This window comes from Pseudophryne corroboree, chromosome 7 (genome assembly GCF_028390025.1).
Source record: "Pseudophryne corroboree isolate aPseCor3 chromosome 7, aPseCor3.hap2, whole genome shotgun sequence".
Classification (NCBI taxonomy): Eukaryota; Metazoa; Chordata; class Amphibia; order Anura; family Myobatrachidae; genus Pseudophryne; species Pseudophryne corroboree.
Window position 1 is genome coordinate 26,959,343 of NC_086450.1, and position 23,647 is coordinate 26,982,989.

Below are 23,647 nucleotides of genomic sequence, written 5' to 3' on the forward strand. Positions count from 1 at the left end.
GGGCAGTGCGGTACAGGGGGAGCTGTGTGTGTGTGGGTATAGGGGGCAGTGCGGTACAGGGGGAGCTGTGTGTGTGTGGGTATAGGGGGCAGTGAGGTACAGGGGGAGCTGTGTGTGTGTGAAGGTATAGGGGGCAGTGCGGTACAGGGGGAGCTGTGTGTGGGTATAGGGGCAGTGAGGTACAGGGGGAGCTGTGTGTGTGGGTATAGGGGCAGTGAGGTACAGGGGGAGCTGTGTGTGTGGGTATAGGGGGCAGTGAGGTACAGGGGGAGCTGTGTGTGTGGGTATAGGGGGCAGTGAGGTACAGGGGGAGCTGTGTGTGTGGGTATAGGGGGCAGTGAGGTACAGGGGGAGCTGTGTGGGTATAGGGGGCAGTGCGGTTCAGGGGGAGCTGTGTGGGTATAGGGGGCAGTGCGGTTCAGGGAGAGCTGTGTGTGTGGGTATAGGGGGCAGTGAGGTACAGGGAGAGCTGTGTGTGTGGGTATAGGGGGTAGTGAGGTACAGGGAGAGCTGTGTGTGTGGGTATAGGGGGTAGTGAGGTACAGGGAGGGCTGTGTGTGTGGGTATAGGGGGTAGTGAGGTACAGGGGGAGGTGTGGGTATAGGGGGCAGTGAGGTACAGCGGGAGCTGTGTGTGTTGGTATAGGGGTAGTGAGGTACAGGGAGAACTGTGTGTGGGTATAGGGGGCAGTGAGGTACAGGGGGAGGTGTGTGTGGATGGATATGGGGACAGTGAGGTACAGGGAGAGATGTGTGTGTGTGGATATGGGGACAGTGGGGTACAGGGGTAGCTGTGTGTGGGGGGGGGAAAGGGGGCAGTGCGGTACAGGGAGAGCTGTGTGTGGGTATAGGGGGCAGTGAGGTACAGGGGGAGCTGTGTGTGTGGGTATAGGGGGTAGTGCGGTACAGGGGGAGCTGTGTGTGTGGGTATAGGGGGCAGTGCGGTACAGGGAGCTGTGTGTGGGTATAGGGGGCAGTGAGGTACAGGGAGAGCTGTGTGTGTGGGTATAGGGTGCAGTGAGGTACAGGGAGAGCTGTGTGTGTGGGTACAGGGGGAGCTGTGTGTGTGGGTATAGGGGGCAGTGCGGTACAGGGGGAGCTGTGTGTGTGGGTGTAGGGGGCAGTGAGGTACAGGGAGAGCTGTATGTGTGGGTATAGGGGGCAGTGAGGTACAGGGAGAGCTGTGTGTGTGGGTATAGGGTGCAGTGAGGTACAGGGAGAGCTGTGTGTGTGGGTATAGGGGGTAGTGAGGTACAGGGAGAGCTGTGTGTGTGGGTTTAGGGTGCAGTGATGTACAGGGAGAGCTGTGTGTGTGGGTATAGGGTGCAGTGAGGTACAGGGAGAGCTGTGTGTGTGGGTATAGGGGGTAGTGAGGTACAGGGAGAGCTGTGGGTATAGGGTGCAGTGATGTACAGGGAGAGCTGTGTGTGTGGGTATAGGGGGCAGTGAGGTACAGGGAGAGCTGTGTGTGTGGGTATAGGGGGTAGTGAGGTACAGGGGGAGGTGTGGGTATAGGGGGCAGTGAGGTACAGCGGGAGCTGTGTGTGTTGGTATAGGGGTAGTGAGGTACAGGGAGGACTGTGTGTGTGGGTATAGGGGGCAGTGAGGTACATGGGGAGGTGTGTGTGTGTGTGTGTGGATGGATATAGGGATTTTTGTTACTGTAAAATCTCTTTCTCTGATTCCATCTGGGGGACGCTGCGCCGTCACTTGTGGGTTAGAGGTGTGTGGTTGTGGATTTTGGCACAGAACTATTAAAAACCTGACTCCTCCCCCCTCTAACCCCTCCCATCTCCTTCCTGCCTAGCCAGCACCTCAGTTAACGTTTAGCCAAGCCAAAGGAGATAGACCGAAAAAAAATTAACCGGTTAAACCAGACAAACCCATGGGAGGGATCGCAGCGTCCCCCAGATGGAATCAGAGAAAGAGATTTTACAGTAACAAAAATCCCTATTTCTCTGTCATCCATCTGGGGGACGCTGCGCCGTTACTTGTGAGATTTCCCAAAGCAAGCTAATGAGAGGAAGGAGACGGTGACGGCATAGCCGTCTGTAAAATACGACGTCCAACAGAGGCAGTCTCCAATCCAAAAGTATGAAAACGGTAAAACTTTGTGAAAGTATGGACCGACGACCAGGTCGCCGCCCTGCACAGCTGCTCAATAGATGCGCCACCGCGAACAGCCCAAGAGGCTCCAACAGCTCTAGTCGAATGAGCCCTAATTGAGTCAGGATCCGAAACATTTGAAGACACGTACGCCTGTCTGATGGCCGAAGTTACCCAACGGGCCACCGTGTTCTTGGAAGCCGGCCAACCTCGTTTTGGAACATCAATCAATACCAACAATGTATCCGTACGACAGAAAGACTCAGTGCGAGACAAATAAACACGTAAGGCCCAAACCACATCCAGGAGGGCCAAATGGGAGTTCTCCCCGGAAGAAGACGACGGAGTAAATGCTGGAAGGACAATGTCCTGATTTAAATGGAATGCTGAAACAACCTTTGGAAGGAAATAAGGCTTAGTCCGCAGAACCACCCGGTTCTCATGAAACACTAACAAGGTCGGCCTGCAAGAAAGGGCCGCCAATTCAGACACTCGTCTAGCTGAGGCAATAGCTAAAAGAAAGACAACTTTTAGTGTTGGATAACGCAGTTCTACATATTCTAAAGGCTCAAATGGAGATTTTTGAAGGGCCGTAAGGACCAAGTTTAAATCCCAGGGAGGAACCGGAGGAACAAAAGGTGGTTGAATCCTAAGAACTCCCTGAAGGAATGTCTGAACCTCTGGAATGATCGCTAGTTTCTTTTGAAAAAGAACCGACAAGGCCGAAAGCTGACCCTTCAGTGAAGAAAGCCTCAGACCCTTCTCGAGGCCCTCTTGAAGGAAAGATAGCAGGCGAGGAAGTCTAAACAAATGCGGAGTTAACCCCCGCTTCTCGCACCAAGCGATGTAAATACGCCATACTCTATGGTAAATGCCTGAAGTCACCGGTTTCCTAGCCCGAATCATCGTCTGCACAACAGAACGAGAAAGACCTTTTGCTTTTAAAATGTTGGATTCAAGAACCAGCCGTCAAAGCCAGCCGACCTAAATCTGGGTGGCGACAAGGTCCTTGAAGAAGAAGATCTGGTCACAGAGGGAGACGAAAGGGGTCTCCGACGACCATGCTGCGCAGAAGAGTGTACCACTGTCGGCGCGGCCAATCTGGAGCCACCAGAATTATTGCGAGACCTTCTCGCCGAATGCGTTGAAGTAGACGTGGAATTGGCGGAAACACGTAACCCAGTTAAAACTGCCACGGGGCTGTTAGAGCATCGATCAGAAACGCTTGAGGATCCTGAGTACGCGAGCCGTAGTGAGGAAGCTTCTTGTTGAGACAAGACGCCATTAGGTCTACGTCGGGCATTCCCCATCGGGCCGCTAGAGAGAGAAACACCTCCTGGTGAAGTTCCCATTCTCCCGGATGAATCGTGTGACGACTCAAAAAATCCGCTTCCCAGTTCTCGACTCCTGGAATGTGAATTGCGGATATTACTGGAACCCACCGTTCCGCTCACGTGAGAATCTGATACGACCTGTGCTAGCCAGTCATCCACGGCCTTGAGGACCCAAGCGCCAGCTAGAATTGGGCGAAGAGAAACACCTGATAAAGAAAACATAGATTTAAGTATTGCTTCAATCTTCCTATCTGTTGGATCCTTCAACGTCACAGACTGTACAGAAGGAATAACCGTAGCTTTTGCTAAATGTGAAATAGGGGCGTCTACCTTTGGAGCCGTTTCCCAAAATTTTGTATCCTCTGTAAAAGGATAGAGAAATGTCAATTTCTTAGGGGCCTGGAAACGAGAATCCGGCTTAAGCCAGGGTTCCTTTAAAATATCCGCAAAATGGGAGTAAGAAGGAAAGGCAGTAACCTGTCTTTTCTGTCGTTTGAAAAAACCAGAGGAAGTCTCTGCCACTTCCGTATCCTGAATATTAAGAGTCTGACGGATTGCTTCTATCAGCAATCTAACACCTGAGCTAGTAGAAAATTCCTCATCTTCCCAGGTCGAAACTTCGTCCCACTCTGGGTCTACTTCCCCCTCCTCCAATGGGGATGTCTCCAACTCCTCCCCCGGGAAGGTTATAGCGGGCAACGGCTGTGGCCGTTTTGTAGCAGAAGAACTGCCGGCAGAGTTTACAAATTTGTTTAGAGATTGAGTTAAATCAGCATGACACCTGCCCATATTCTGAGCCCAGAGAGGTTCCGCCGTATTCTGACCGGAATCAGCCTCCGATCTGGACTGACGTAATTCAGAAATGGCATCTACCATGTTCCTGGCCCAAGTAGGCATAGACTGATCCGCGGAACCTCCCTGCTGGTCCGCCACCGATGCACCAGAGCATGCAGTACATAGGGTACCCGCGTCCGCGCTACCCTTAGCCAGCTTTGACCCACATTGTGAGCATGAAAAATAAACCACCGAGGATGTCTTCACCTTTGTAGATTTGTCTGGCTTACTGGTCATAATGAAACTTTTTTTTTTTTTTTGTTTAAATAACAATGTACTACAAACCCAGTAGAGTAGTGGACAGTACTGTGACTTATACTGTGCAATCTATATTGAAAGAATATATTGAGGTATACTGTGCAAATTAAACAGATAACCCCCACTAAAGTATAGAAGGACACTATGCCCCCTAAAGTATACTTTCTGTTAGGTGACCCCCACTGAACAAGCAGGTTGAGTAGTAGTGAGCCAAATAAGTGTTTGAGCCGCGTGTGTGCACAGCGTCCCCCGTACTGCCTCTGGAGAAGATGGCGCTCCGGAGCTCTGTAGACGCCGGCTGGAGTGCGTACGCGGCAGTGCCGGGCGGGAATCCGTCCCCTCTTCAACTGACGTACGCGCCGGGACATTTCTGAGAAGGCGCGCCGTAGCCGGAAGTCCCCGGCTCTTGCGCGCCGCTACATACAGCGGCTCCAAGGGGTCCCCCCAGGGAGTGACTCGACACTCTCCCGGACTCCGGACTAACCCGTACACCAGTAGCGGGGATCAGTAAAGCCCTCGCTACTGTGTACCATCGCTCATTTCTGGGGAAAGGGGAGGAAGGGAGGTGGGGGGAATGTAACAGGGGAATACAGTGAAAAGTATATCAATAAATGAAATATATGAAGTATATGAAGGATAGACCAATACTGTCAGAGACAGATTGTGTCTATCCTGTACCTTCTCACTGCCGAACTTTTTCTCCTAGAAAACAGGAATCAAGCCCCAGTGACCGAAGTGTGGTGGCTTCCAGCGGCAGAATAGAGTGGGAGCTCTTATCTAACCCCACTCTAGTAGTACCTGTCACCTGTATACAGGGACTAGGCACACCAATAATTAAATAATAAAACACCTAACTAAAATCTTCAGAGAGACAAAATCTGTGTCTGTACTCCACAGGCACAAAACTAAAACTGAGGTGCTGGCTAGGCAGGAAGGAGATGGGAGGGGTTAGAGGGGGGGAGGAGTCAGGTTTTTAATAGTTCTGTGCCAAACTCCACAACCACACACCTCTAACCCACAAGTAACGGCGCAGCGTCCCCCAGATGGATGACAGAGAAATGGGGACAGTGAGGTACAGGGAGAGATATGTGTGGGTGGGTGGATATGGGGACAGTGAGGTACAGGGAGAGATATGTGTGGTTGGATATGGGGACAATGAGGTACAGGGAGAGATATGTGTGGGTGGGTGGATATGGGGACAGTGAGGTACAGGGGGAGATGTGTGTGGATATGGGGGGCAGGGGGAGCTGTGTGTGTGGGTATAGGGGGCATTGAGGTACAGGGGGAGCTGTGTGTGTGGGTATAGGGGCATTTAGGTACAGGGGGAGCTGTGTGTGGGGGTATAGGGGTAGTGAGGTACAGGGAGAGCTGTGTGTGTTGGTATAGGGGCAGTGAGGTACAGGGGGAGCTGTGTGTGTGGGTATAGGTGGCAGTGAGGTACAGGGTGAGCTGTGTGTGGGGGTATAGGGGGCAGTGAGGTACAGGGGGAGCTGTGTGTGTGGGTATAGGGGGTAGTGCGGAACAGGGGGAGCTGTGTGTGGGGGTATAGGGGGCAGTGAGGTACAGGGGGAGCTGTGTGTGTGGGTATAGGGGGTAGTGAGGTACAGGGGGAGCTGTGTGTGGGTATAGGGGGCAGTGAGGTGCAGGTGGAGGTGTGTGTGTGGATGGATATGGGGACAGTGAGGTACAGGGAGAGATGTGTGTGTGTGTGGGGGGGGGGTATAGGGGACATTGAGGTACAGGGTGAGATGTGTGTGGATATGGGGGCAGGGGGAGCTGTGTGTGGGTATAGGATACAGTGAGGTACAGGGGGAGCTGTGTGTGGCTATAGGGGGCAGTGAGGTACAGGGGGAGCTGTGTGTGGGTATAGGGGGCAGTGCGGTACAGGGGGAGCTGTGTGTGTGGGTATAGGGGCAGTGAGGTACAAGGAAAGCTGTGTGTGTGGGTATAGGGGGTAGTGCGGAACAGGGGGAGCTGTGTGTGGGGGTATAGGGGGCAGTGAGGTACAGGGGGAGCTGTGTGTGTGGGTATAGGGGGTAGTGAGGTACAGGGGGAGCTGTGTGTGGGTATAGGGGGCAGTGAGGTGCAGGTGGAGGTGTGTGTGTGGATGGATATGGGGACAGTGAGGTACAGGGAGAGATGTGTGTGTGTGGGGGGGGGGGGTATAGGGGACATTGAGGTACAGGGTGAGATGTGTGTGGATATGGGGGCAGGGGGAGCTGTGTGTGGGTATAGGATACAGTGAGGTACAGGGGGAGCTGTGTGTGGGTATAGGGGGCAGTGCGGTACAGGGGGAGCTGTGTGTGTGGGTATAGGGGCAGTGAGGTACAAGGAAAGCTGTGTGTGTGGCTATAGGGGGGTTAGCGAGGTACAGGGAAAGCTGTATATGTGGATATGGGGGGGTAGTGAGGTACAGGGGAGCTGCGTACGTGGATATAGGGGGTCAGTGAGGTTCAGTAGCTAGTGTCGATATAGGAGGGCACTGAGGTACAGGAGGCGCTGTGTATGTGGATATAGGGGGTCAGTGAGGTTCAGTAGCTAGTGAGGATATAGGGAGGCAGTGACGTATAGGGGTAGCTGTGTATGTGGTTATAGGGGGGGTTAGTGAGGTACATGGGGAGCTCTGTATGTGGATATAGGGGGTCAGTGAGATTCAGTAGCTAGTGAGGATATAGGGAGGCAGTGATGTATAGGGGGAGCTGTGTATGGGGATATAGGGGGTTAGTGAGGTTCAGTAGCTAGTGTGGATATAGGGAGGCAGTGACGTATAGGGGTAGTTGTGTATGTGGTTATAGGGGGGTTAGTGAGGTACATGGGGGAGCTGTGTACGTGGATATAGGGGGTTAGTGAGGTTCAGTAGCTAGTGTGGATATAGGAGGGCATTGAGGTACAGGGAGAGCTGTGCATGTGAATTTAGGGGGTCAGTGAGGTTCAGTAGCTGCTGTGTATATAGGGGCGCAGTGAGGTACACGGAAAGCTCTGTATTTGGATATAGGGGAGCAGTGAGGTACAGGGGGAGCTGTGTATGTGGATATAAGGGGTTAGTGAGGTTCAGTAGCTATTGTGGATATAGGGATGCAGTGACCCTACCAAGGGCCATTTGGATATTTAGAAAATTCTTCGGGGGGCCATACAAAAATTATCAACTTAAAAATTACCCTGTCCTCCAGTAGTTATGCCCCCAGTAGTTATACCCCTTAGAGGTACTGAGTGTGCACACAAAAAAATGGGTGGGGCCAATTAAAATGGGACGTGATACACATATGCCCCCAATAGTGCAGTGCCAGATACACAAATGCCCCCATAGTGCCAGCTACACAAATGCCCTCCCCACCTTACTGTGCTGCTTCGTCTGGCGGCGTGTCTCAGCTGTCAGGGAGTCAGGGCAAGGAGGAGAGCATGGCTATGTCGGGCGGCGGCGGCAGCAGCGTGCAGGATCTCAAACTAGCTGCCGGTTCATGAGCCAATCAGAGCTCGTGGCTGCCGGTACGCGAGCTCTGATTGGCTCACGAACCGGCAGCTGGTTTGAGATCCTACCCGCCCCTGCCGCCGGACATATAGCTGCGCTCTCCTCCCTGCCCTGACAGCTGAGACACGCCACCGCCGGACTGAGCGGCGGCGTATCTCGCTGACGCACAAGTGGGTGGTCCGGAATAAACGGCTTTGCGGGCCGGAGCCCACCCCTGATTTAGGGGGTCAGTGAGGTTCAGTAGCTAGTGTGGAAATAGGGGGAGCAGTGATGTACAGGGGGAGCTGTGTATGTGGATATAGGGGGGCAGTGAGGTTCAGTAGCTAGTGTGGATATAGGGGTGCAGTGCGGTACAGGGGGAGCTGTGTATGGATATAAGGGGTTAGTGAGGTACAGTAGCTAGTGTGAATGTAGGGGGGGCAGTGACGTACAGGGGAGCTGTGTATGGATATAAGGGGTTAGTGAGGTACAGTAGCTAGTGTGAATGTAGGGGGGCCAGTGACGTACAGGGGAGCTGTGTATGGATATAAGGGGTTAGTGAGGTACAGTAGCTAGTGTGAATGTAGGGGGGCCAGTGACGTACAGGGGGAGCTGTGTATGTGGATATAGGGGGGCAGTGAGGTTCAGTAGCTAGTGTGGATATAGGGAGGCAGTGACATATAGGGGGAGCTGTGTATGTGGATATAGAGGGGTCAGTGAGGTACAGGGAGTATATGATGAATAATTTCTCTATATTTACGTTTCACAGAAAATGTTCTGATTTGTATTGGAGAATGAGGTTTATTCCATTCATTCTCCATTTACTAAACTATCTGTTCCTCAGCTCAAAGTCTTTGGAAGTTTGTTATAATGTGTTTTCATTTCTCTCTCTCAGGTGTTGATGAAGAGACTTCCAAGGTAATGTGAGCATGTGGACCTGTAATCCACACTACACTGTCACTAACATCTAGGACACCTCTCTGGTATCTTTCTGCTCCTGGATACACCAGGCCACATGTAGGGTTGGATCTATTATATACAGTGCCTTTACCTCCGTCCCTGCCGCTGTGGGGTTTACAATCTGTACTCATTGAAACACGGAGTGAAGTCAATGCAAGTCTGTTTGTGCCACATAAAAATGTGACTTGTGTACAATCTGTTTCTCTGACGTCCTAGTGGATGCTGGGAACTCCGTAAGGACCATGGGGAATAGACGGGCTCCGCAGGAGACTGGGCACTCTAAAAGAAAGATTAGGTACTATCTGGTGTGCACTGGCTCCTCCCTCTATGCCCCTCCTCCAGACCTCAGTTAGAATCTGTGCCCGGCCAGAGCTGGGTGCTCCTAGTGGGCTCTCCTGAGCTTGCTAGAAAGAAAGTATTTTGTTAGGTTTTTTATTTTCAGTGAGATCTGCTGGCAACAGACTCACTGCTACGTGGGACTGAGGGGAGAGAAGCAAACCTACCTGCTTGCAGCTAGCTTGTGCTTCTTAGGCTACTGGACACCATTAGCTCCAGAGGGTTCGAACACGGGGCCTGACCTCGATCGTCCGTTCCCGGAGCCGCGCCGCCGTCCCCCTTGCAGAGCCAGAAGACAGAAGAGAATCGATGAAATCGGCGGCAGAAGACTCCTGTCTTCATTAAGGCAGCGCACAGCACCGCAGCTGTGCGCCATTGCTCCCACAGCACACCACACACTCCGGTCACTGTAGGGTGCAGGGGGGGGGGGGGGCCCTGGGCAGCAATAAAAATACCTTTGGCATAAAAATACACATAATACAGTCTGTGACTGTATATGTGTAAAACCCCCGCCATTTTTAGTCAGAAACAGGACAGAAGCCTGCCGCTGAGGGGGCGGTGCCTTCTTCCTCAACACACCAGCGCCATTTTCTCTTCACAGCTGCGCTGGGAGGAAGCTCCCCAGGCTTTCCCCTGCAGTATCCTGGTACACAAAGGGTGAAAAGAGAGGGGGGGCACATAAATTTAGGCGCAAAAATTGTATATACAGCAGCTACTGGGTAAACACTGAGTTGTAGTGTAATCCCTGGGTTATATAGCGCTGGGGTGTGTGCTGGCATACTCTCTCTCTGTCTCTCCAAAGGGCCTTGTGGGGGAACTGTCCTCAAATAGAGCATCCCCTGTGTGTGTGGTGTGTCGGTACGTGTGTGTCGACATGTCTGAGGTAAAAGGCTCCTCTAAGGAGGTGATAGAGCGGATATGTGTGTGAGAGGGTGTCTCCGTCGACAACGCCGACACCTGTTTGGATATGTGTAAGTGCTAAGGTGAATTTATTGCACAAATGGTTAGGGAACAGACAGGAAATCTACCCATGTCTGTCCCTATGTCACAGAGACCTTCAGAGTCTCACAATGCTCACTATCCAAAATAACAAACACTGGTATCGACACGGAGTTAACTCCACTGTCGACTACGATAATGCAAAGTTACAGCCAAGATGGCTAGAAGGTATTCAATATATGATTATTGAAATAAAAGATGATTTGCATATCACTGATGACTCATCTGTCCCTGACACGAGAGTACACATGTTTAAGGGGAAGAATGCTGAGGTAAATTTCCCTCCTCTCATGAGGAAAAAGAGCGGGAATCTCCAGACAAGAGACGGCAGCTTCCCACAAGAGAATTCTCAGGCTGTATCCTTTCCCCACTAGGGCCAGGATGTGTTGAGAATCTTCCCCTAGGGTGTCCTGTTTGCACAGACCGTAGCACTAGCTATTCTCAGGGATCCTGCAGATAGCGTGCACATTCTATTATACTACCCAGACCGGCGATTGTGTTGGCATGGGTTTATAGCGCTGTGGCAGCGTGGAAAGGTACCTTATCAGCAGAGATTGAGACCCTAGTAAATATATTAAAGATGCTGTCTTAAGTGATAGATATATAGTTATAAAGCATGCCCAAAGAGACATGAGTATACTGGGTCCTAGAGTCAAAGCTATGTCGATCTCTGCTTGACGTGTCCTGTAGAATATGCATTGGACAGATGATGCCGACTTAAGAGGCATATGGAAGGCTGAGGATTGTGTGGAGAAGGGTTCTCGGGCCTGGTCTCCACAGCTATAGCTGGTAATTCTGCTAGTTTGCCTTATATTCCTGCACAGCCTAAGAAAGCACGACATTATTAAATGCAGCCTTTCGAATAAAGAAACAAGAAAGTCTGAGGTGCGTCCTTTCTTGTCAGAGCCGGGATCAACACAGCTAGTTCCCAGGAACAGAAGTCCTCCCCGGCCCCTACAAAAATCCACCTATGCCGCTGGGGCTCCACAGGCAGAGCTAGGCCCGGTGGGGACACGCCTTCGTAAGTTCAGCCACAAGTGGGTTCACACCCTGTTAGTCCCTGGGCAATAGATATTGTGTCTCAGGGATACAAGCTGGACTGTGAGAAGATGCCCCCTCACCGACGGCCCTGCGGGCTTCCCCCCAAGAGAGGGAGCCAGTGTTAACTGCAATTCACAAATTGTATCTTTAACAGGTGGTGGTCAAGGGTCCCCTCCTTCAACAAGAGGGTGTTATTATTCGACCATGTTGTAATCCCGAAACCAGACGGTTCGGTCAGACCCATATTGAATTAAAAATCCCTGAACATATACCTGAGAAGGTTCAAGTTCAAGATGGAATCGCTAAGAGCGGTCAGGGCAAGCCTAAAAAGAGGGAGACTTTATCGTGAATCGGGTCATAAGGGATGCATACCTTCATGTCCCCATTTATCCACCTCATTAGGCGTACCTCAGAATTGCGGTACGGGATTGTCATAACCAAGGTAATGGCGGATATGATTGTGCTCCTGCGGAAGCAAGGTGTCACTATTATCACGTACTTGGACGATCTCCTCATACAAGCGAGATCAAGAGAGCAGTTGCTGAACGGCGTATCACTTTCTCTGGAAGTGTAACGGCAACACGGCTGGATTCTATATATTCCAAAGTCGCAGTTGGTTCCTACAGCTCATCTGCCTCTCCTAGGCACGATCCTAGACACAGACCAGAAAAGGGTTTATCTCCCGATAGAGAGAGCTCAGGAGCTCATGACACTGGTCAGGAATCTATTAAAACCAAAACAGGTGTCAGTGCATCACTGCACTCGAGTCCTGGGAAGGATGGTGGCATCATACGAAGCCATCCCCTTAGGCAGGTTCCGTGCGAGGACCTTCCAATGGGACTTACTGGACAAGTGGTCCGGATCACCTCTTTAGATGCATCGGTTAATCACCCTATCCCCCAGGGCCAGGGTGTCTCTCCTGTGGTGGCTGCAGAGTGCTCACCTTCTCGAGGGCCGCAGATTCGGCATTCAGGACTGGATCCTGGTGACCACGGATGCAAGCCTCCGAGGGTGGGGGGCAGTTACACAGGGAAGAAATTTCCAATGTCTGGGGTCAAGTCAACAGACTTGCCTCCACATCAATATCCTGGAACTAAGGGCCATATACAACGCCCTAAGTCAAGCGGAGATCCTGCTTCGCGACCAACCGGTTCTGATCCAGTCAGACCGCAGGGGTTCATGTAAACCGCCAAGGCGGCACAAGGAGCAGGGTGGTGAGAGTAGAAGCCACCAGAATTCTTCGCTGGGCGGAGAATCAAGTAAGCGCACTGTCAGCAGTGTTCATTCCGGGAGTGGACAACTGGGAAGCAGACTTCCTCAGCAGGCACGACCTCCACCCGGGAAAGTGGGGATTTCATCAGGAAGTCTTCACGCAGTTTGCAAATTGATGGGAACTGCCTCAGGTGGACTAGATGGCGTCCCACCTCAATAAAAAGCTAAAAAAGGTTTTACGCCGGGTCAAGGGACCCTCAGGTGATAGCTGTGGTCGCACTAGTAACACCGTGGGTGTTCCAGTCGGTCTATGTATTCCCTCCTCTTCCTCTCATACCCAAGGGCTGAGAATTGTAATAAAAGGAGGAGTGAGAACAATATTCTTTGCTCCGAATTGGCCAAGAAGGACTCGGTACCCGGAGCTGCAAGAAATGCTCTCAGAGGACTCAGGGCTTCTGCCTCTCAGACAGGACATGTTGCAACAGGGGCCCTGTCTGTTCCAAGACTTACCGCGGCTGCATTTGACGGCATGGCGGTTGAACGCCGGATCATAGCGGAAAAGGGCATTCCGGATGCAGTTATTCCTACGCTGATAAAGGCTAGGAAAGACGTGACAGCAAGACTTTTTCACTGTATATAGCGAAAATAGGTTGCTTGGTGTGAGGCCGGGAAGGCCCTACAGAGGAATTCCAGCGGGGTCGATTCCTGCACTTCCTACAGTCAGGAGTGACTATGGGCCTAAAATTAGGATCCATAAAGGTCCAGATTTCGGCTCTATCCATTTTCTCTCAAAAAGAACTGGCTTCACTGCCTGAAGTTCAGACGTTGTTCCGGGGGTGCTGCATATTCAGCCTCCTTTTGGGCCACCGGTGGCACCTTGGGATCTTAACGTTGTGTTGGATTTCCTGAAATCCCACTGGTTTGAGCCACTTAAGACCGTGGAGCTAAAATATCTCACGTGGAAAGTGGTCATGCTATTGGCCTTAGCTTCGGCTAGGCGTGTGTCAGAATTGGCGGTTTTGTCATGTAAAAGCCCTTATCTGTTCTTCCATATGGACAGGGCAGAATTGAGGACTCGTCCCCAATTTCTCCCTAGGGTGGTATCATCGTTTCATTTGAACCAGCCTATTGTGGTGCCTGCGGCTACTAGGGACTTGGAGGATTCCAAGTTGCTGGACGTAGTCCGGGCTTTGAAAATGTATATTTCCGGATCGGCGGGAGTCAGAAAGTCTGACTCGCTGTTTGTTCTGTATGCAGCCAACAAGGTTGGCGCTCCTGCTTCGAAGCAGACTATTGCTCGCTGGATCTATAGCATGATTCAGCTGGTTCACTCTGCGGCTGGATTGCCGCATCCAAAATGGTGAAAGCCCATTCCACTAGGAAGGTGGGCTCTTCTTGGGCGGCTGCCCGAGGGGTCTCGGTTTTACAGCTTTGCCGAGCTGCTACTTGGTCGGGGTCAAACAAGTTTGCTAAGTTCTACAAGTTTGATACCCTGGCTGAGGAGGACCTTGAGTTTGCTCATGCAGTGCTGCAGAGTTATCCGCACTCTCCCGCCCGTTTGGGAGCTTTGGTATAATCCCCATGGTCCATACGGAGTTCCCAGCATCCACTAGGACGTCAGAGAAAATAAGAATTTACTCACCGGTAATTCTATTTCTCGTAGTCCGTAGTGGATGCTGGGCGCCCGTCCCAAGTGCGGACTCTCTGCAATACATGTATATAGTTTTCTCTGACGTCCTAGTGGATGCTGGGGACTCCGTAAGGACCAAGGGGATATAGCGGCTCCGCAGGAGACAGGGCACAATAATAAAAGCTTTAGGATCAGGTGGTGTGCACTGGCTCCTCCCCCTATGACCCTCCTCCAAGCCTCAGTTAGATTTTTGTGCCCGGCCGAGAAGGGTGCAATCTAGGTGGCTCTCCTGAGCTGCTTAGAATAAAAGTTTAAGTTAGGTTTTTTTCTTTCAGTGAGACCTGCTGGCAACAGGCTCACTGCTACGAGGGACTTAGGGGAGAGAAGTAAACTCACCTGCGTGCAGGATGGATTTGCTTCTTAGGCTACTGGACACCATTAGCTCCAGAGGGAGTCGGAACACAGGTCTCACCCTGGGGTTCGTCCCGGAGCCGTGCCGCCGACCCCCCTTGCAGATGCCGAATTTGAAGACGTCCAGAGGTCCAGAAACAGGCGGCAGAAGACTTTCAGTCTTCATAAGGTAGCGCACAGCACTGCAGCTGTGCGCCATTGTTGTCAGCACACTTCACCAACAGTCACCAACTGTCACTGAGGGTGCAGGGCGCTGGGGGGGGCGCCCTGGGCAGCAATGTATAATACCTTTTTATGGCTAAAATACATCACATATAGCCCTTGAGGCTATATGGATGTATTTAACCCCTGCCAGATCTCACAAACTCCGGGAGAAGAGCCCGCCGAAAAGGGGGCGGGGCCTATTCTCCTCAGCACACGGCGCCATTTTCCTGCTCAGCTCTGCTGTGAGGAAGGCTCCCAGGCTCTCCCCTGCACTGCACTACAGAAACAGGGTTAAAACAGAGAGGGGGGGCACTTATTTGGCGATATGATTACATATATAAAAATGCTATAAGGGAAAACACTTGTATAAGGGGTTGTCCCTGTATAATTATAGCGTTTTTGGTGTGTGCTGGCAAACTCTCCCTCTGTCTCCCCAAAGGGCTAGTGGGGTCCTGTCCTCTATCAGAGCATTCCCTGTGTGTGTGCTGTGTGTCGGTACGTGTGTGTCGACATGTAGGAGGACGATGTTGGTGAGGAGGCGGAGCAAATTGCCTGTATTGGTGATGTCACTCTCTAGGGAGTCGACACTGGAATGGATGGCTTATTTAGGAATTACGTGAGTCAACACGCTGCAAGGTCGGTTGACGACATGAGACGGCCGGCAAACAAATTAGTACCTGTCCAAGCGTCTCAGACACCGTCAGGGGCTTGTAAAAACGCCCATTTACCTCAGTCAGTTGACACAGACACAGACACGGACACTGACTCCAGTGTCGACGGTGAATAAACAAACGTATTTTCCTTTAGGGCCACACGTTTCATGTTAAGGGCAATGAAGGAGGTGTTACATATTTCTGATACTACAAGTACCACAAATAAGGGTATTATGTAGGGTGTGAATAAACTACTTGTAGTTTTTCCTGAATCAGATAAATTAAATGAAGTGTGTGATGATACGTGGGTTTCCTCCGATAGAAAATTATTGGCGGTATACCCTTTCCCGCCAGAAGTTAGGGCGAGTTGGGAAACACACCTTAGGGTGGATAAGGCGCTCACACGCTTATAAAAACAAGGGGCGTTACCGTCTCCAGATACGGCAGCCCTCAAGGAGCCAGCTGATAGGAAGCTGAAAAATATCCTAAAAGTATATACACACATACTGGTGTTATACTACGACCAGCAATCGCCTCAGCCTGGATGTGCAGCGCTGAGGGGGCTTGGTCGGATTTCCTGACTGAAAATATTGATACCCTTGACAGGGACAAGATTTTATTGACTATAGATGCATTTCTATATATGCGAGATGCGCAGAGGGATATTTGCATTCTGGCATCAAGAGTAAATGTGATGTCCATATCTGCCAGACGAAGACACGACAGTGGTCAGGTGATGCAGATTCCAGACGGCACATGGAAGTATTGCCGTATAAAGGGGCGGTCCATCGGACCTGGTGGCCATGGCAACAGCTGAAAAATCCACCTTTTGTTACCCCAAGTCACATCTCAGCAGAAAAGGACACAGTCTTTTCAGTCTCAGTCCTTTCGTCCCCATAAGGGCAGGCGGGCAAAAGGGCCAGTCATATCTGCCCAGGGGTAGAGGAAAGGGAAGAAGACTGCAGCAGGCAGCCCATTCCCAGGAACAGAAGCCCTCCACAGCTTCTGCCAAGTCCGCAGCATGACGCTGGGGCAGTACAAGCGGACTCAGGTGCGGTAGGGGGTCATCTCAAGAGTTTCAGCACGCAGGGGGCTCACTCACAAGTGGACTCCTGGATCCTACACGTAGTATCCCAGGTGTACATTGGAAATTCGAGACGTCTCCCCCTCACAAGTTCCTGAAGTCTGCTTTACCAACGTCTCCCTCCGACAGGGAGGCAGTATTGGGAACAATTCACAGGCTGTATTCCCAGCAGGTGATAATCAAAGTACCCCTTCTACAACAAGGGAAGGGGTATTATTCCACACTATATTGTGGTACTGAAGCCAGACGGCTCGGTGAGATCTGAAATATTTGAACACTTACATACAAGCGTTCAAATCAAGATGGAGTCACTCAGAGTAGTGATAGCGAACCAGGAAGAAGGGGACGATATGGTGTCACTGGATATCAGGGACGCTTACCTACATGTCAAAATTTGCCTTCTCAACAAGGGTACCTCAGGTTCGTGGTACAGAACTGTCACTATCAGTTCAGACGCTGCCGTTTGGATTGTCCACGGCACCCCGGGTCTTTACCAAGGTAATGGCCGAAATGATGATTCTTCTTAAAAGAAATATGGACGCTTTCCTGATAAAGGCAAGGTCCAGAGAACAGTTGGAGGTCGGAGTAGCACTATCTTAAGTAGTTCTACGACAGCACGAGTGGATTCTAAATATTCCAAAATCGCAGTTTTTTCCGACGACACGTCTACTGTTCCTAGGGATGATTCTGGACACAGTCCAGAAAAGGATGTTTTCTCCCGGAGAAGAAAGCCAGGGAGTTATCCGAGCTAGTCAGGAACCTCCTAAAACCAGGAAAAGTATCAGTGCATCATTGCACAAGGATCCTGTGAAAAATGGCGTTTTCTTACAAAGCGATCCCATTCGGTAGATTTCACGCAAGAACCTTTCCGTGGGATATGCTGGAAAAATGGTCCGGATCGCATCTTCAGATGCATCAGCGGATAACCCTGTCTCCAAGGACAAGGGTGTTTCTTCTGCGGTGGCTGCAGAGTGCTCATCTATGAAAGGGCCGCAGATTCGGCATTCAGGACTGGGTCCTGGTGACCACGGATGCCAGCCTGAGTGGCTGGGGAGCAGTCACACAAGGAAAAAAATTTCCAGAGAGTGTGATCAAGTCTGGAGACTTCTCTCCACATAAATATACTGGAGCTAAGGGCAATTTACAATGCTCTAAGCTTAGCAAGACCTCTGCTTCAAGGTCAGCCGGTATTGATCCAGTGGGACAACATCACGGCAGTCGCCCACGTAAACGGCGGCACAAGAAGCAGGAGGGAAATGGCAGAAACTACAAGGATTCTTCGCTGGGCGAAAAATCATGTGATAACACTCTCAGCAGTGTTCATTCCGGGAGTGGAAAACTGGGAAGCAGACTTCCTCAGCAGGCATGACCTCTACCCGGGAGAGTGGGGACTTCATCGGGAAGTCTTCCACATGATTGTAAACCGTTGGGAAAAACCAAAGGTGGACATGATGGCGTCCCGCCTGAACAAAAAACTAGACAGATATTGCGCCAGGTCAAGGGACCCTCAGGCAATAGCGGTGGACGCTCTGGTAACACTGTGGGTGTACCAGTCAGAGTATGTGTTCCCTCCTATGCCTCTCATACCAAAAGTACTGAGAATCATAAGAGGGAGATGAGTAAGAACGATACTCGTGGTTCCGGATTGGCCAAGAAGGACTTGGTACCCGAAACTTCAAGAGATGTTCACGGAAGACCCGTGGCCTCTACCTTTAAGAAAGGACCTGCTCCAGCAGGGGCCTTGTCTGTTCCAAGACTTACCGCGGCCGCGTTTGACGGCATGGCGGTTGAACGCCGGATCCTGAAAGGGCATTCCAGATGAAGTCATCCCTACCCTGGTCGAAGACAGGAAGGATGTAACCGCAAAACATTTTCACCGCATTTGGTGAAGATATGTTGCGTGGTGTGAGGCCAAGAAGGCCCCTACAGAGGAATTCCAACTGGGTCGTTTCCTACATTTCCTGAAAACAGGACTGTCTATGGGCCTAAAATTAGGGTCCATTAAGGTTCAAATTTCGGCCCTGTCGAATTTCTTCCAGAAAGAACTGGCTTTAGTGCCTGACGTTCAGATGTTTGTAAAAGGGGTACTGCATATACAGCCTCATTTTGTGCCCCAGTGGCACCTTGGGATCTCAATGTTGTTTTGAGTTTCCTAAAGTCACATTGGTTTGAACCACTCACCACTGTGGACTTAAAATATCTCACATGGAAGGTGACGATGCTATTAGCCCTGGCTTCAGCCAGGCGTGTGTCAGAATTGGCGGCTTTATCATATATAAAGCCCTTACTTAATTTTTCATTCTGACAGGGCAGAATTGAGGACTCGTCCTCAATTTCTCCTTAAAGTGTTTTCTGTTTTTCACATGAACCAACCTATTGTGGTACCTGCGGGTACTAGGGACTTGGAGGACTCCAAGTTACTTGACGTTGTCAGGGCCCTGAAAAATATGTTTCCAGGACGGCTGGAGTCAGAAAATCTGACTCGCTGTTTAGCCTGTATGCACCCAACAAGATGGGTGCTCCTGCTTCTAAGCAGACGATTGCTCGCTGGATTTGTAATACAATTCAGTTTACACATTCTGTGGCAGGCCTGCCACAGCCAAAATCTGTAAAAGCCCATTCCAAAAGGAAGGGGGCTCATCTTGGGCGACTGCCCGAGGGGTCTCGGCTTTACAACTTTGCCGAGCAGTTACTTGGTCAGGGGCAAACACGTTTGCTAAATTCTACAAATTTGATACCCTGGCTGAGGAGGACATGGAGTCTCTCATTCGGTGCTGCAGGGTCATCCGCACTCTCCCGCCCGTTTGGGAGCTTTGGTATAATCCCCATGGTCCTTACGGAGTCCCCAGCATCCACTAGGACGTCAGAGAAAATAAGATTTTACTTACCGATAAATCTATTTCTCGTAGTCCGTAGTGGATGCTGGGCGCCCATCCCAAGTGCGGATTGTCTGCAATACTTGTACATAGTTATTGTTACAAAAATCGGGTTATTCTTGTTGTGAGCCATCTTGTCAGAGGCTCCTTCGTTGTTATCATACTGTTAACTGGGTTCAGATCACAGGTTGTACGGTGTAATTGGTGTGGCTGGTATGAGTCTTACCCGGGATTCAATATCCTTCCTTATTATGCACGCTCGTCCGGGCACAGTATCCTAACTGAGGCTTGGAGGAGGGTCATAGGGGGAGGAGCCAGTGCACACCACCTGATCCTAAAGCTTTTATTATTGTGCCCTGTCTCCTGCGGAGCCGCTATATCCCCTTGGTCCAGCATCCACTACGGACTACGAGAAATAGATTTATCGGTAAGTAAAATCTTATTATTGCTTAACTAAAGGGTTATTGTTATGAGCCATCCGTTAAATGAGGCTCAGTTGTTGTTCATACTGTTAACTGGGTATGGTTATCACAAGTTGTACAGTGTGATTGGTGTGGCTGGTATGAGTCTTACCCTGGATTCCAAATCCTTTCCTTGTTGTGTCAGCTCTTCCGGGCACAGTTTCCCTAACTGAGGTCTGGAGGAGGGGCATAGAGGGAGGAGCCAGTGCACACCAGATAGTACCTAATCTTTCTTTTAGAGTGCCCAGTCTCCTGCTGAGCCCGTCTATTCCCCATGGTCCTTACGGAGTTCCCAGCATCCACTACGGACTACGAGAAATAAAATTACCGGTGAGTAAATTCTTATTTCTCTGTCATCCATCTGGGGGACGCTGCGCCGTTACTTGTGGGTTAGAGGTGTGTGGTTGTGGAGTTTGGCACAGAACTATTAGAATCTAACTCCTCCCCCCTCTAACCCCTCCCATCTCCTTCCTGCCTAGCCAGTACCTCAGTCTTAGTTTTGTGCCTGTGGAGTACAGACACAGTTCTTTTCTTTCTCCTTAGATAGTGAGGTTTTTATTATTTTTAGACTTTTCTGAAGTACCTAGTCCCTGTTTACGGGTGGCAGGTACTGCTGGAGTGGATTTAGTTAGTTTTGTTCCACTCTGCACTGCCGCTGGAGGCCACCACACTCCGGTCACTGGGGCCTCGTTTTACTCTACACAGGATGCGGCAGGGATAAGGTACACAGCCACAATCTGTCACTGACAGTATTGGGCTGTCCGCTCTATTACTATATATATTTGTACCTTTGTCAGCCTCCCTATACACTACTACCACGCGCGCCCCCCTCCCCCTTCCACCTTCTCTCCTCCAACACGGGACTCGTTCCGGGGCTGGACAGTCAACTTTATTTGGGGGTTTACTGTCATGGGCTGTGGTAGTGATACTGCTCAGGGGCCGGGAGAGTGGTGTCGCGCTCCCCGGGGCTTCCATTCAGTTGCCGTACAAGCCACAAGCCGCTCTGTACAGCGGCTCGCGGGAGAGACTGACTTCCGGTTAGTAGTCTCTCCCTGTAAGCAGCCGCGGCTTTTACATAATTGTACAGGGACGGCTTCCCGCCCTGCTCTGCAGCTCGCGCGCTCCCCTCCAGCGTACAGAGGGCTCCGGGCGCCATCTTCTTCTACTGCTGACAGGGGACGCTGTGCTGCGCAACACGGAGAGAAGTTTCTATAAGAAACAACAGCACTTCTCACTTTGTCTTCTCAAATGGGGATAAGCTAACTGCAAGTATATTTGTGGTTTTTTTGTTTCTCTAGCCATAGTGTGAGCTAATAGTCATCACCTTAGGTGTCACTAGCATTATGGGTTCACTGCTAGGTCACTGTTATAGGGGATTTATAGTGCATTTATAGTCCTATTAAAGATTGGTTTATTTTTCTTGTTCAAGGGACACTACCCTCCATTTCTGAATTGTGTCAGTCTAGATCGGTGACTGAGTCCGGTCAGACTCGGGTGGAGCCTCTGTGGGCTCAGATTATGGGCAAGACGGATTATGGGCGGACGCGGATACCCTCTGTGCTTCATGCTCTGGTGCATCTTTGGTGGACCAACAGAGAGGTTCCGTGGATCAGACTATGTCTTCTAGGCCAGGAACATCCGGTGTGGACTCAAAATCTGGACAGATGTCTTGCTGATTTAACTCAATCCCTAAACAAGTTTGTAAACTCTGCCGGCAGTTCTTCTGCTACAAAAAAAACAAAAAAAAAACCCGACACAGACGTTGCCCGCTATAACTTTCTGGGGGAGGAGTTGGAGTAATTCCCGTTGGAGAATGGGGAACTAGATAGGATGAGGTTTCGGTCTGGGAGGATGATTTTTCTACTAGCTTAGGTGTTAGATAGACACCATCCTTCAGACTCTTAATAACAGGGATATTTTAAAAGAAGCCCTGACTTAAGCCGGATTCCCGTTTCCAAGCCCTAAGAAATGAAAAAATTTCTATAGCCTTTTGCAGAGGAGGCTATGAGATTTTGGGAAACAGCCCAAAAGGTAGACGCTCCCATTTCACATTTAGCAGGAGCTACGGTTATTTCTTCTATACTGTCTGTGACGTTGAAAGATCCTACAGATGGGAAGATTGATACAATGCCTAAATCTGTTTTCTCTATCGTCCTAAGTGGATGCTGGGGTTCCTGAAAGGACCATGGGGAATAGCGGCTCCGCAGGAGACAGGGCACAAAAGTAAAGCTTTTACAGGTCAGGTGGTGTGTACTGGCTCCTCCCCCTATGACCCTCCTCCAGACTCCAGTTAGATTTTTGTGCCCGGCCGAGAAGGGTGCAATTCTAGGTGGCTCTCATAAAGAGCTGCTTAGAGAGTTTAGCTTAGGTTTTTTATTTTACAGTGATTCCTGCTGGCAACAGGATCACTGCAACGGATTTGGTGGCCACGGCTACGGCCGGGAAATCCACCTTTCTACCTCAAGTCACTCCCCAACAGAAAAAGGCACCGACCTTTCAACCGCAGCCCTTTCGTTCCTTTAAAAATAAGAGAGCAAAGGGCTATTCATATCTGCCACGAGGCAGAGGACGAGGGAAGAGACAGCAACAGGCAGCTCCTTCCCAGGAACAGAAGCCCTCCCCGGCTTCTACAAAAGCCTCAGCATGACGCTGGGGCTTCGCAAGCGGACTCGGGGGCGGTAGGCGGTCGTCTCAAAAATTACAGCGCGCAGTGGGCTCACTCGCAGGTAAATCCCTGGATCCTGCAGATAATATCTCAGGGGTACAGGTTGAAATTAGAGACAGAGCCACCTCGCCGTTTCCTGAAGTCTGCTTTACCAACGTCCCCCTCAGAAAGGGAGACGGTTTTGGAAGCCATTCACAAGCTGTATTCTCAGCAGGTGATAGTCTAGGTACCTCTTCTACAACAAGGGAAGGGGTATTATTCCACTCTATTTGTGGTACCGAAGCCGGATGGCTCGGTAAGGCCTATTCTAAATCTGAAGTCCTTGAACCTATACATAAAGAAGTTCAAGTTCAAGATGGAGTCACTCAGAGCAGTGATAGCGAACCTGGAAGAAGGGGACTTTATGGTATCCTTGGACATCAAGGATGCGTATCTCCACGTTCCAATTACCCCTCACACCAGGGGTACCTCAGGTTCGTTGTACAAAACTGTCACTATCAGTTTCAGACGCTGCCGTTTGGTTTGTCCACGGCACCTCGGGTCTTTACAAAGGTAATGGCCGAGATAATATTTCTTCTTCGAAGAAAAGGCGTATTAATTATCCCATACTTGGACGATCTCCTAATAAGGGCAAGGTCCAGAGAACAGCTAGAGATGGTTTTAGCACTATCTCAAGAGGTGCTAAAGCAGCACGGATGGATTCTGAATATTCCAAAATCCCAATTAATGCCGACAACTCGTCTGCTGTTCCTGGGGATGATTCTGGACACAGTTCAGAAAAAGGTTTTTCTTCCCGAAGAAAAAGCCAAGGAGTTATCTGACCTGGTCAGGAACCTCCTAAAACCAGGAAAGGTGTCTGTACATCAATGCACAAGAGTCCTGGGAAAAAATGGTAGCTTCTTACGAAGCAATCCCTTTCGGCAGATTCCATGCAAAGGGATCTGTTGGACAAATGGTCAGGGTCGCATCTTCAGATGCACCTGCGGATAACCCTGTCGCCGAGGACAAGGGTATCCCTTCTGTGGTGGTTGCAGGAGGCTCATCTATTGGAGGGCCGCAGATTCGGCATGCAGGATTGGATCCTGGTGACCACGGATGCCAGCCTGAGAGGCTGGGGAGCAGTCACACAGGGAAGA

The 23,647-nt window shown here is 50.6% G+C and overlaps 1 protein-coding gene across 2 annotated transcripts in view; it reads left to right on the plus strand.

The window, feature by feature from the left end:
- CEP70 (centrosomal protein 70) overlaps positions 1-23,647 on the plus strand; it is a 109,062-nt gene that overhangs the window by 479 nt on the left and 84,936 nt on the right. For both annotated transcript variants that reach the window (XM_063932811.1, XM_063932812.1), the window contains exon 2: positions 8,875-8,897. In XM_063932811.1, coding sequence (XP_063788881.1) covers positions 8,875-8,897 — 23 coding nt within the window. The remainder of the gene's footprint in view (positions 1-8,874; positions 8,898-23,647) is intronic.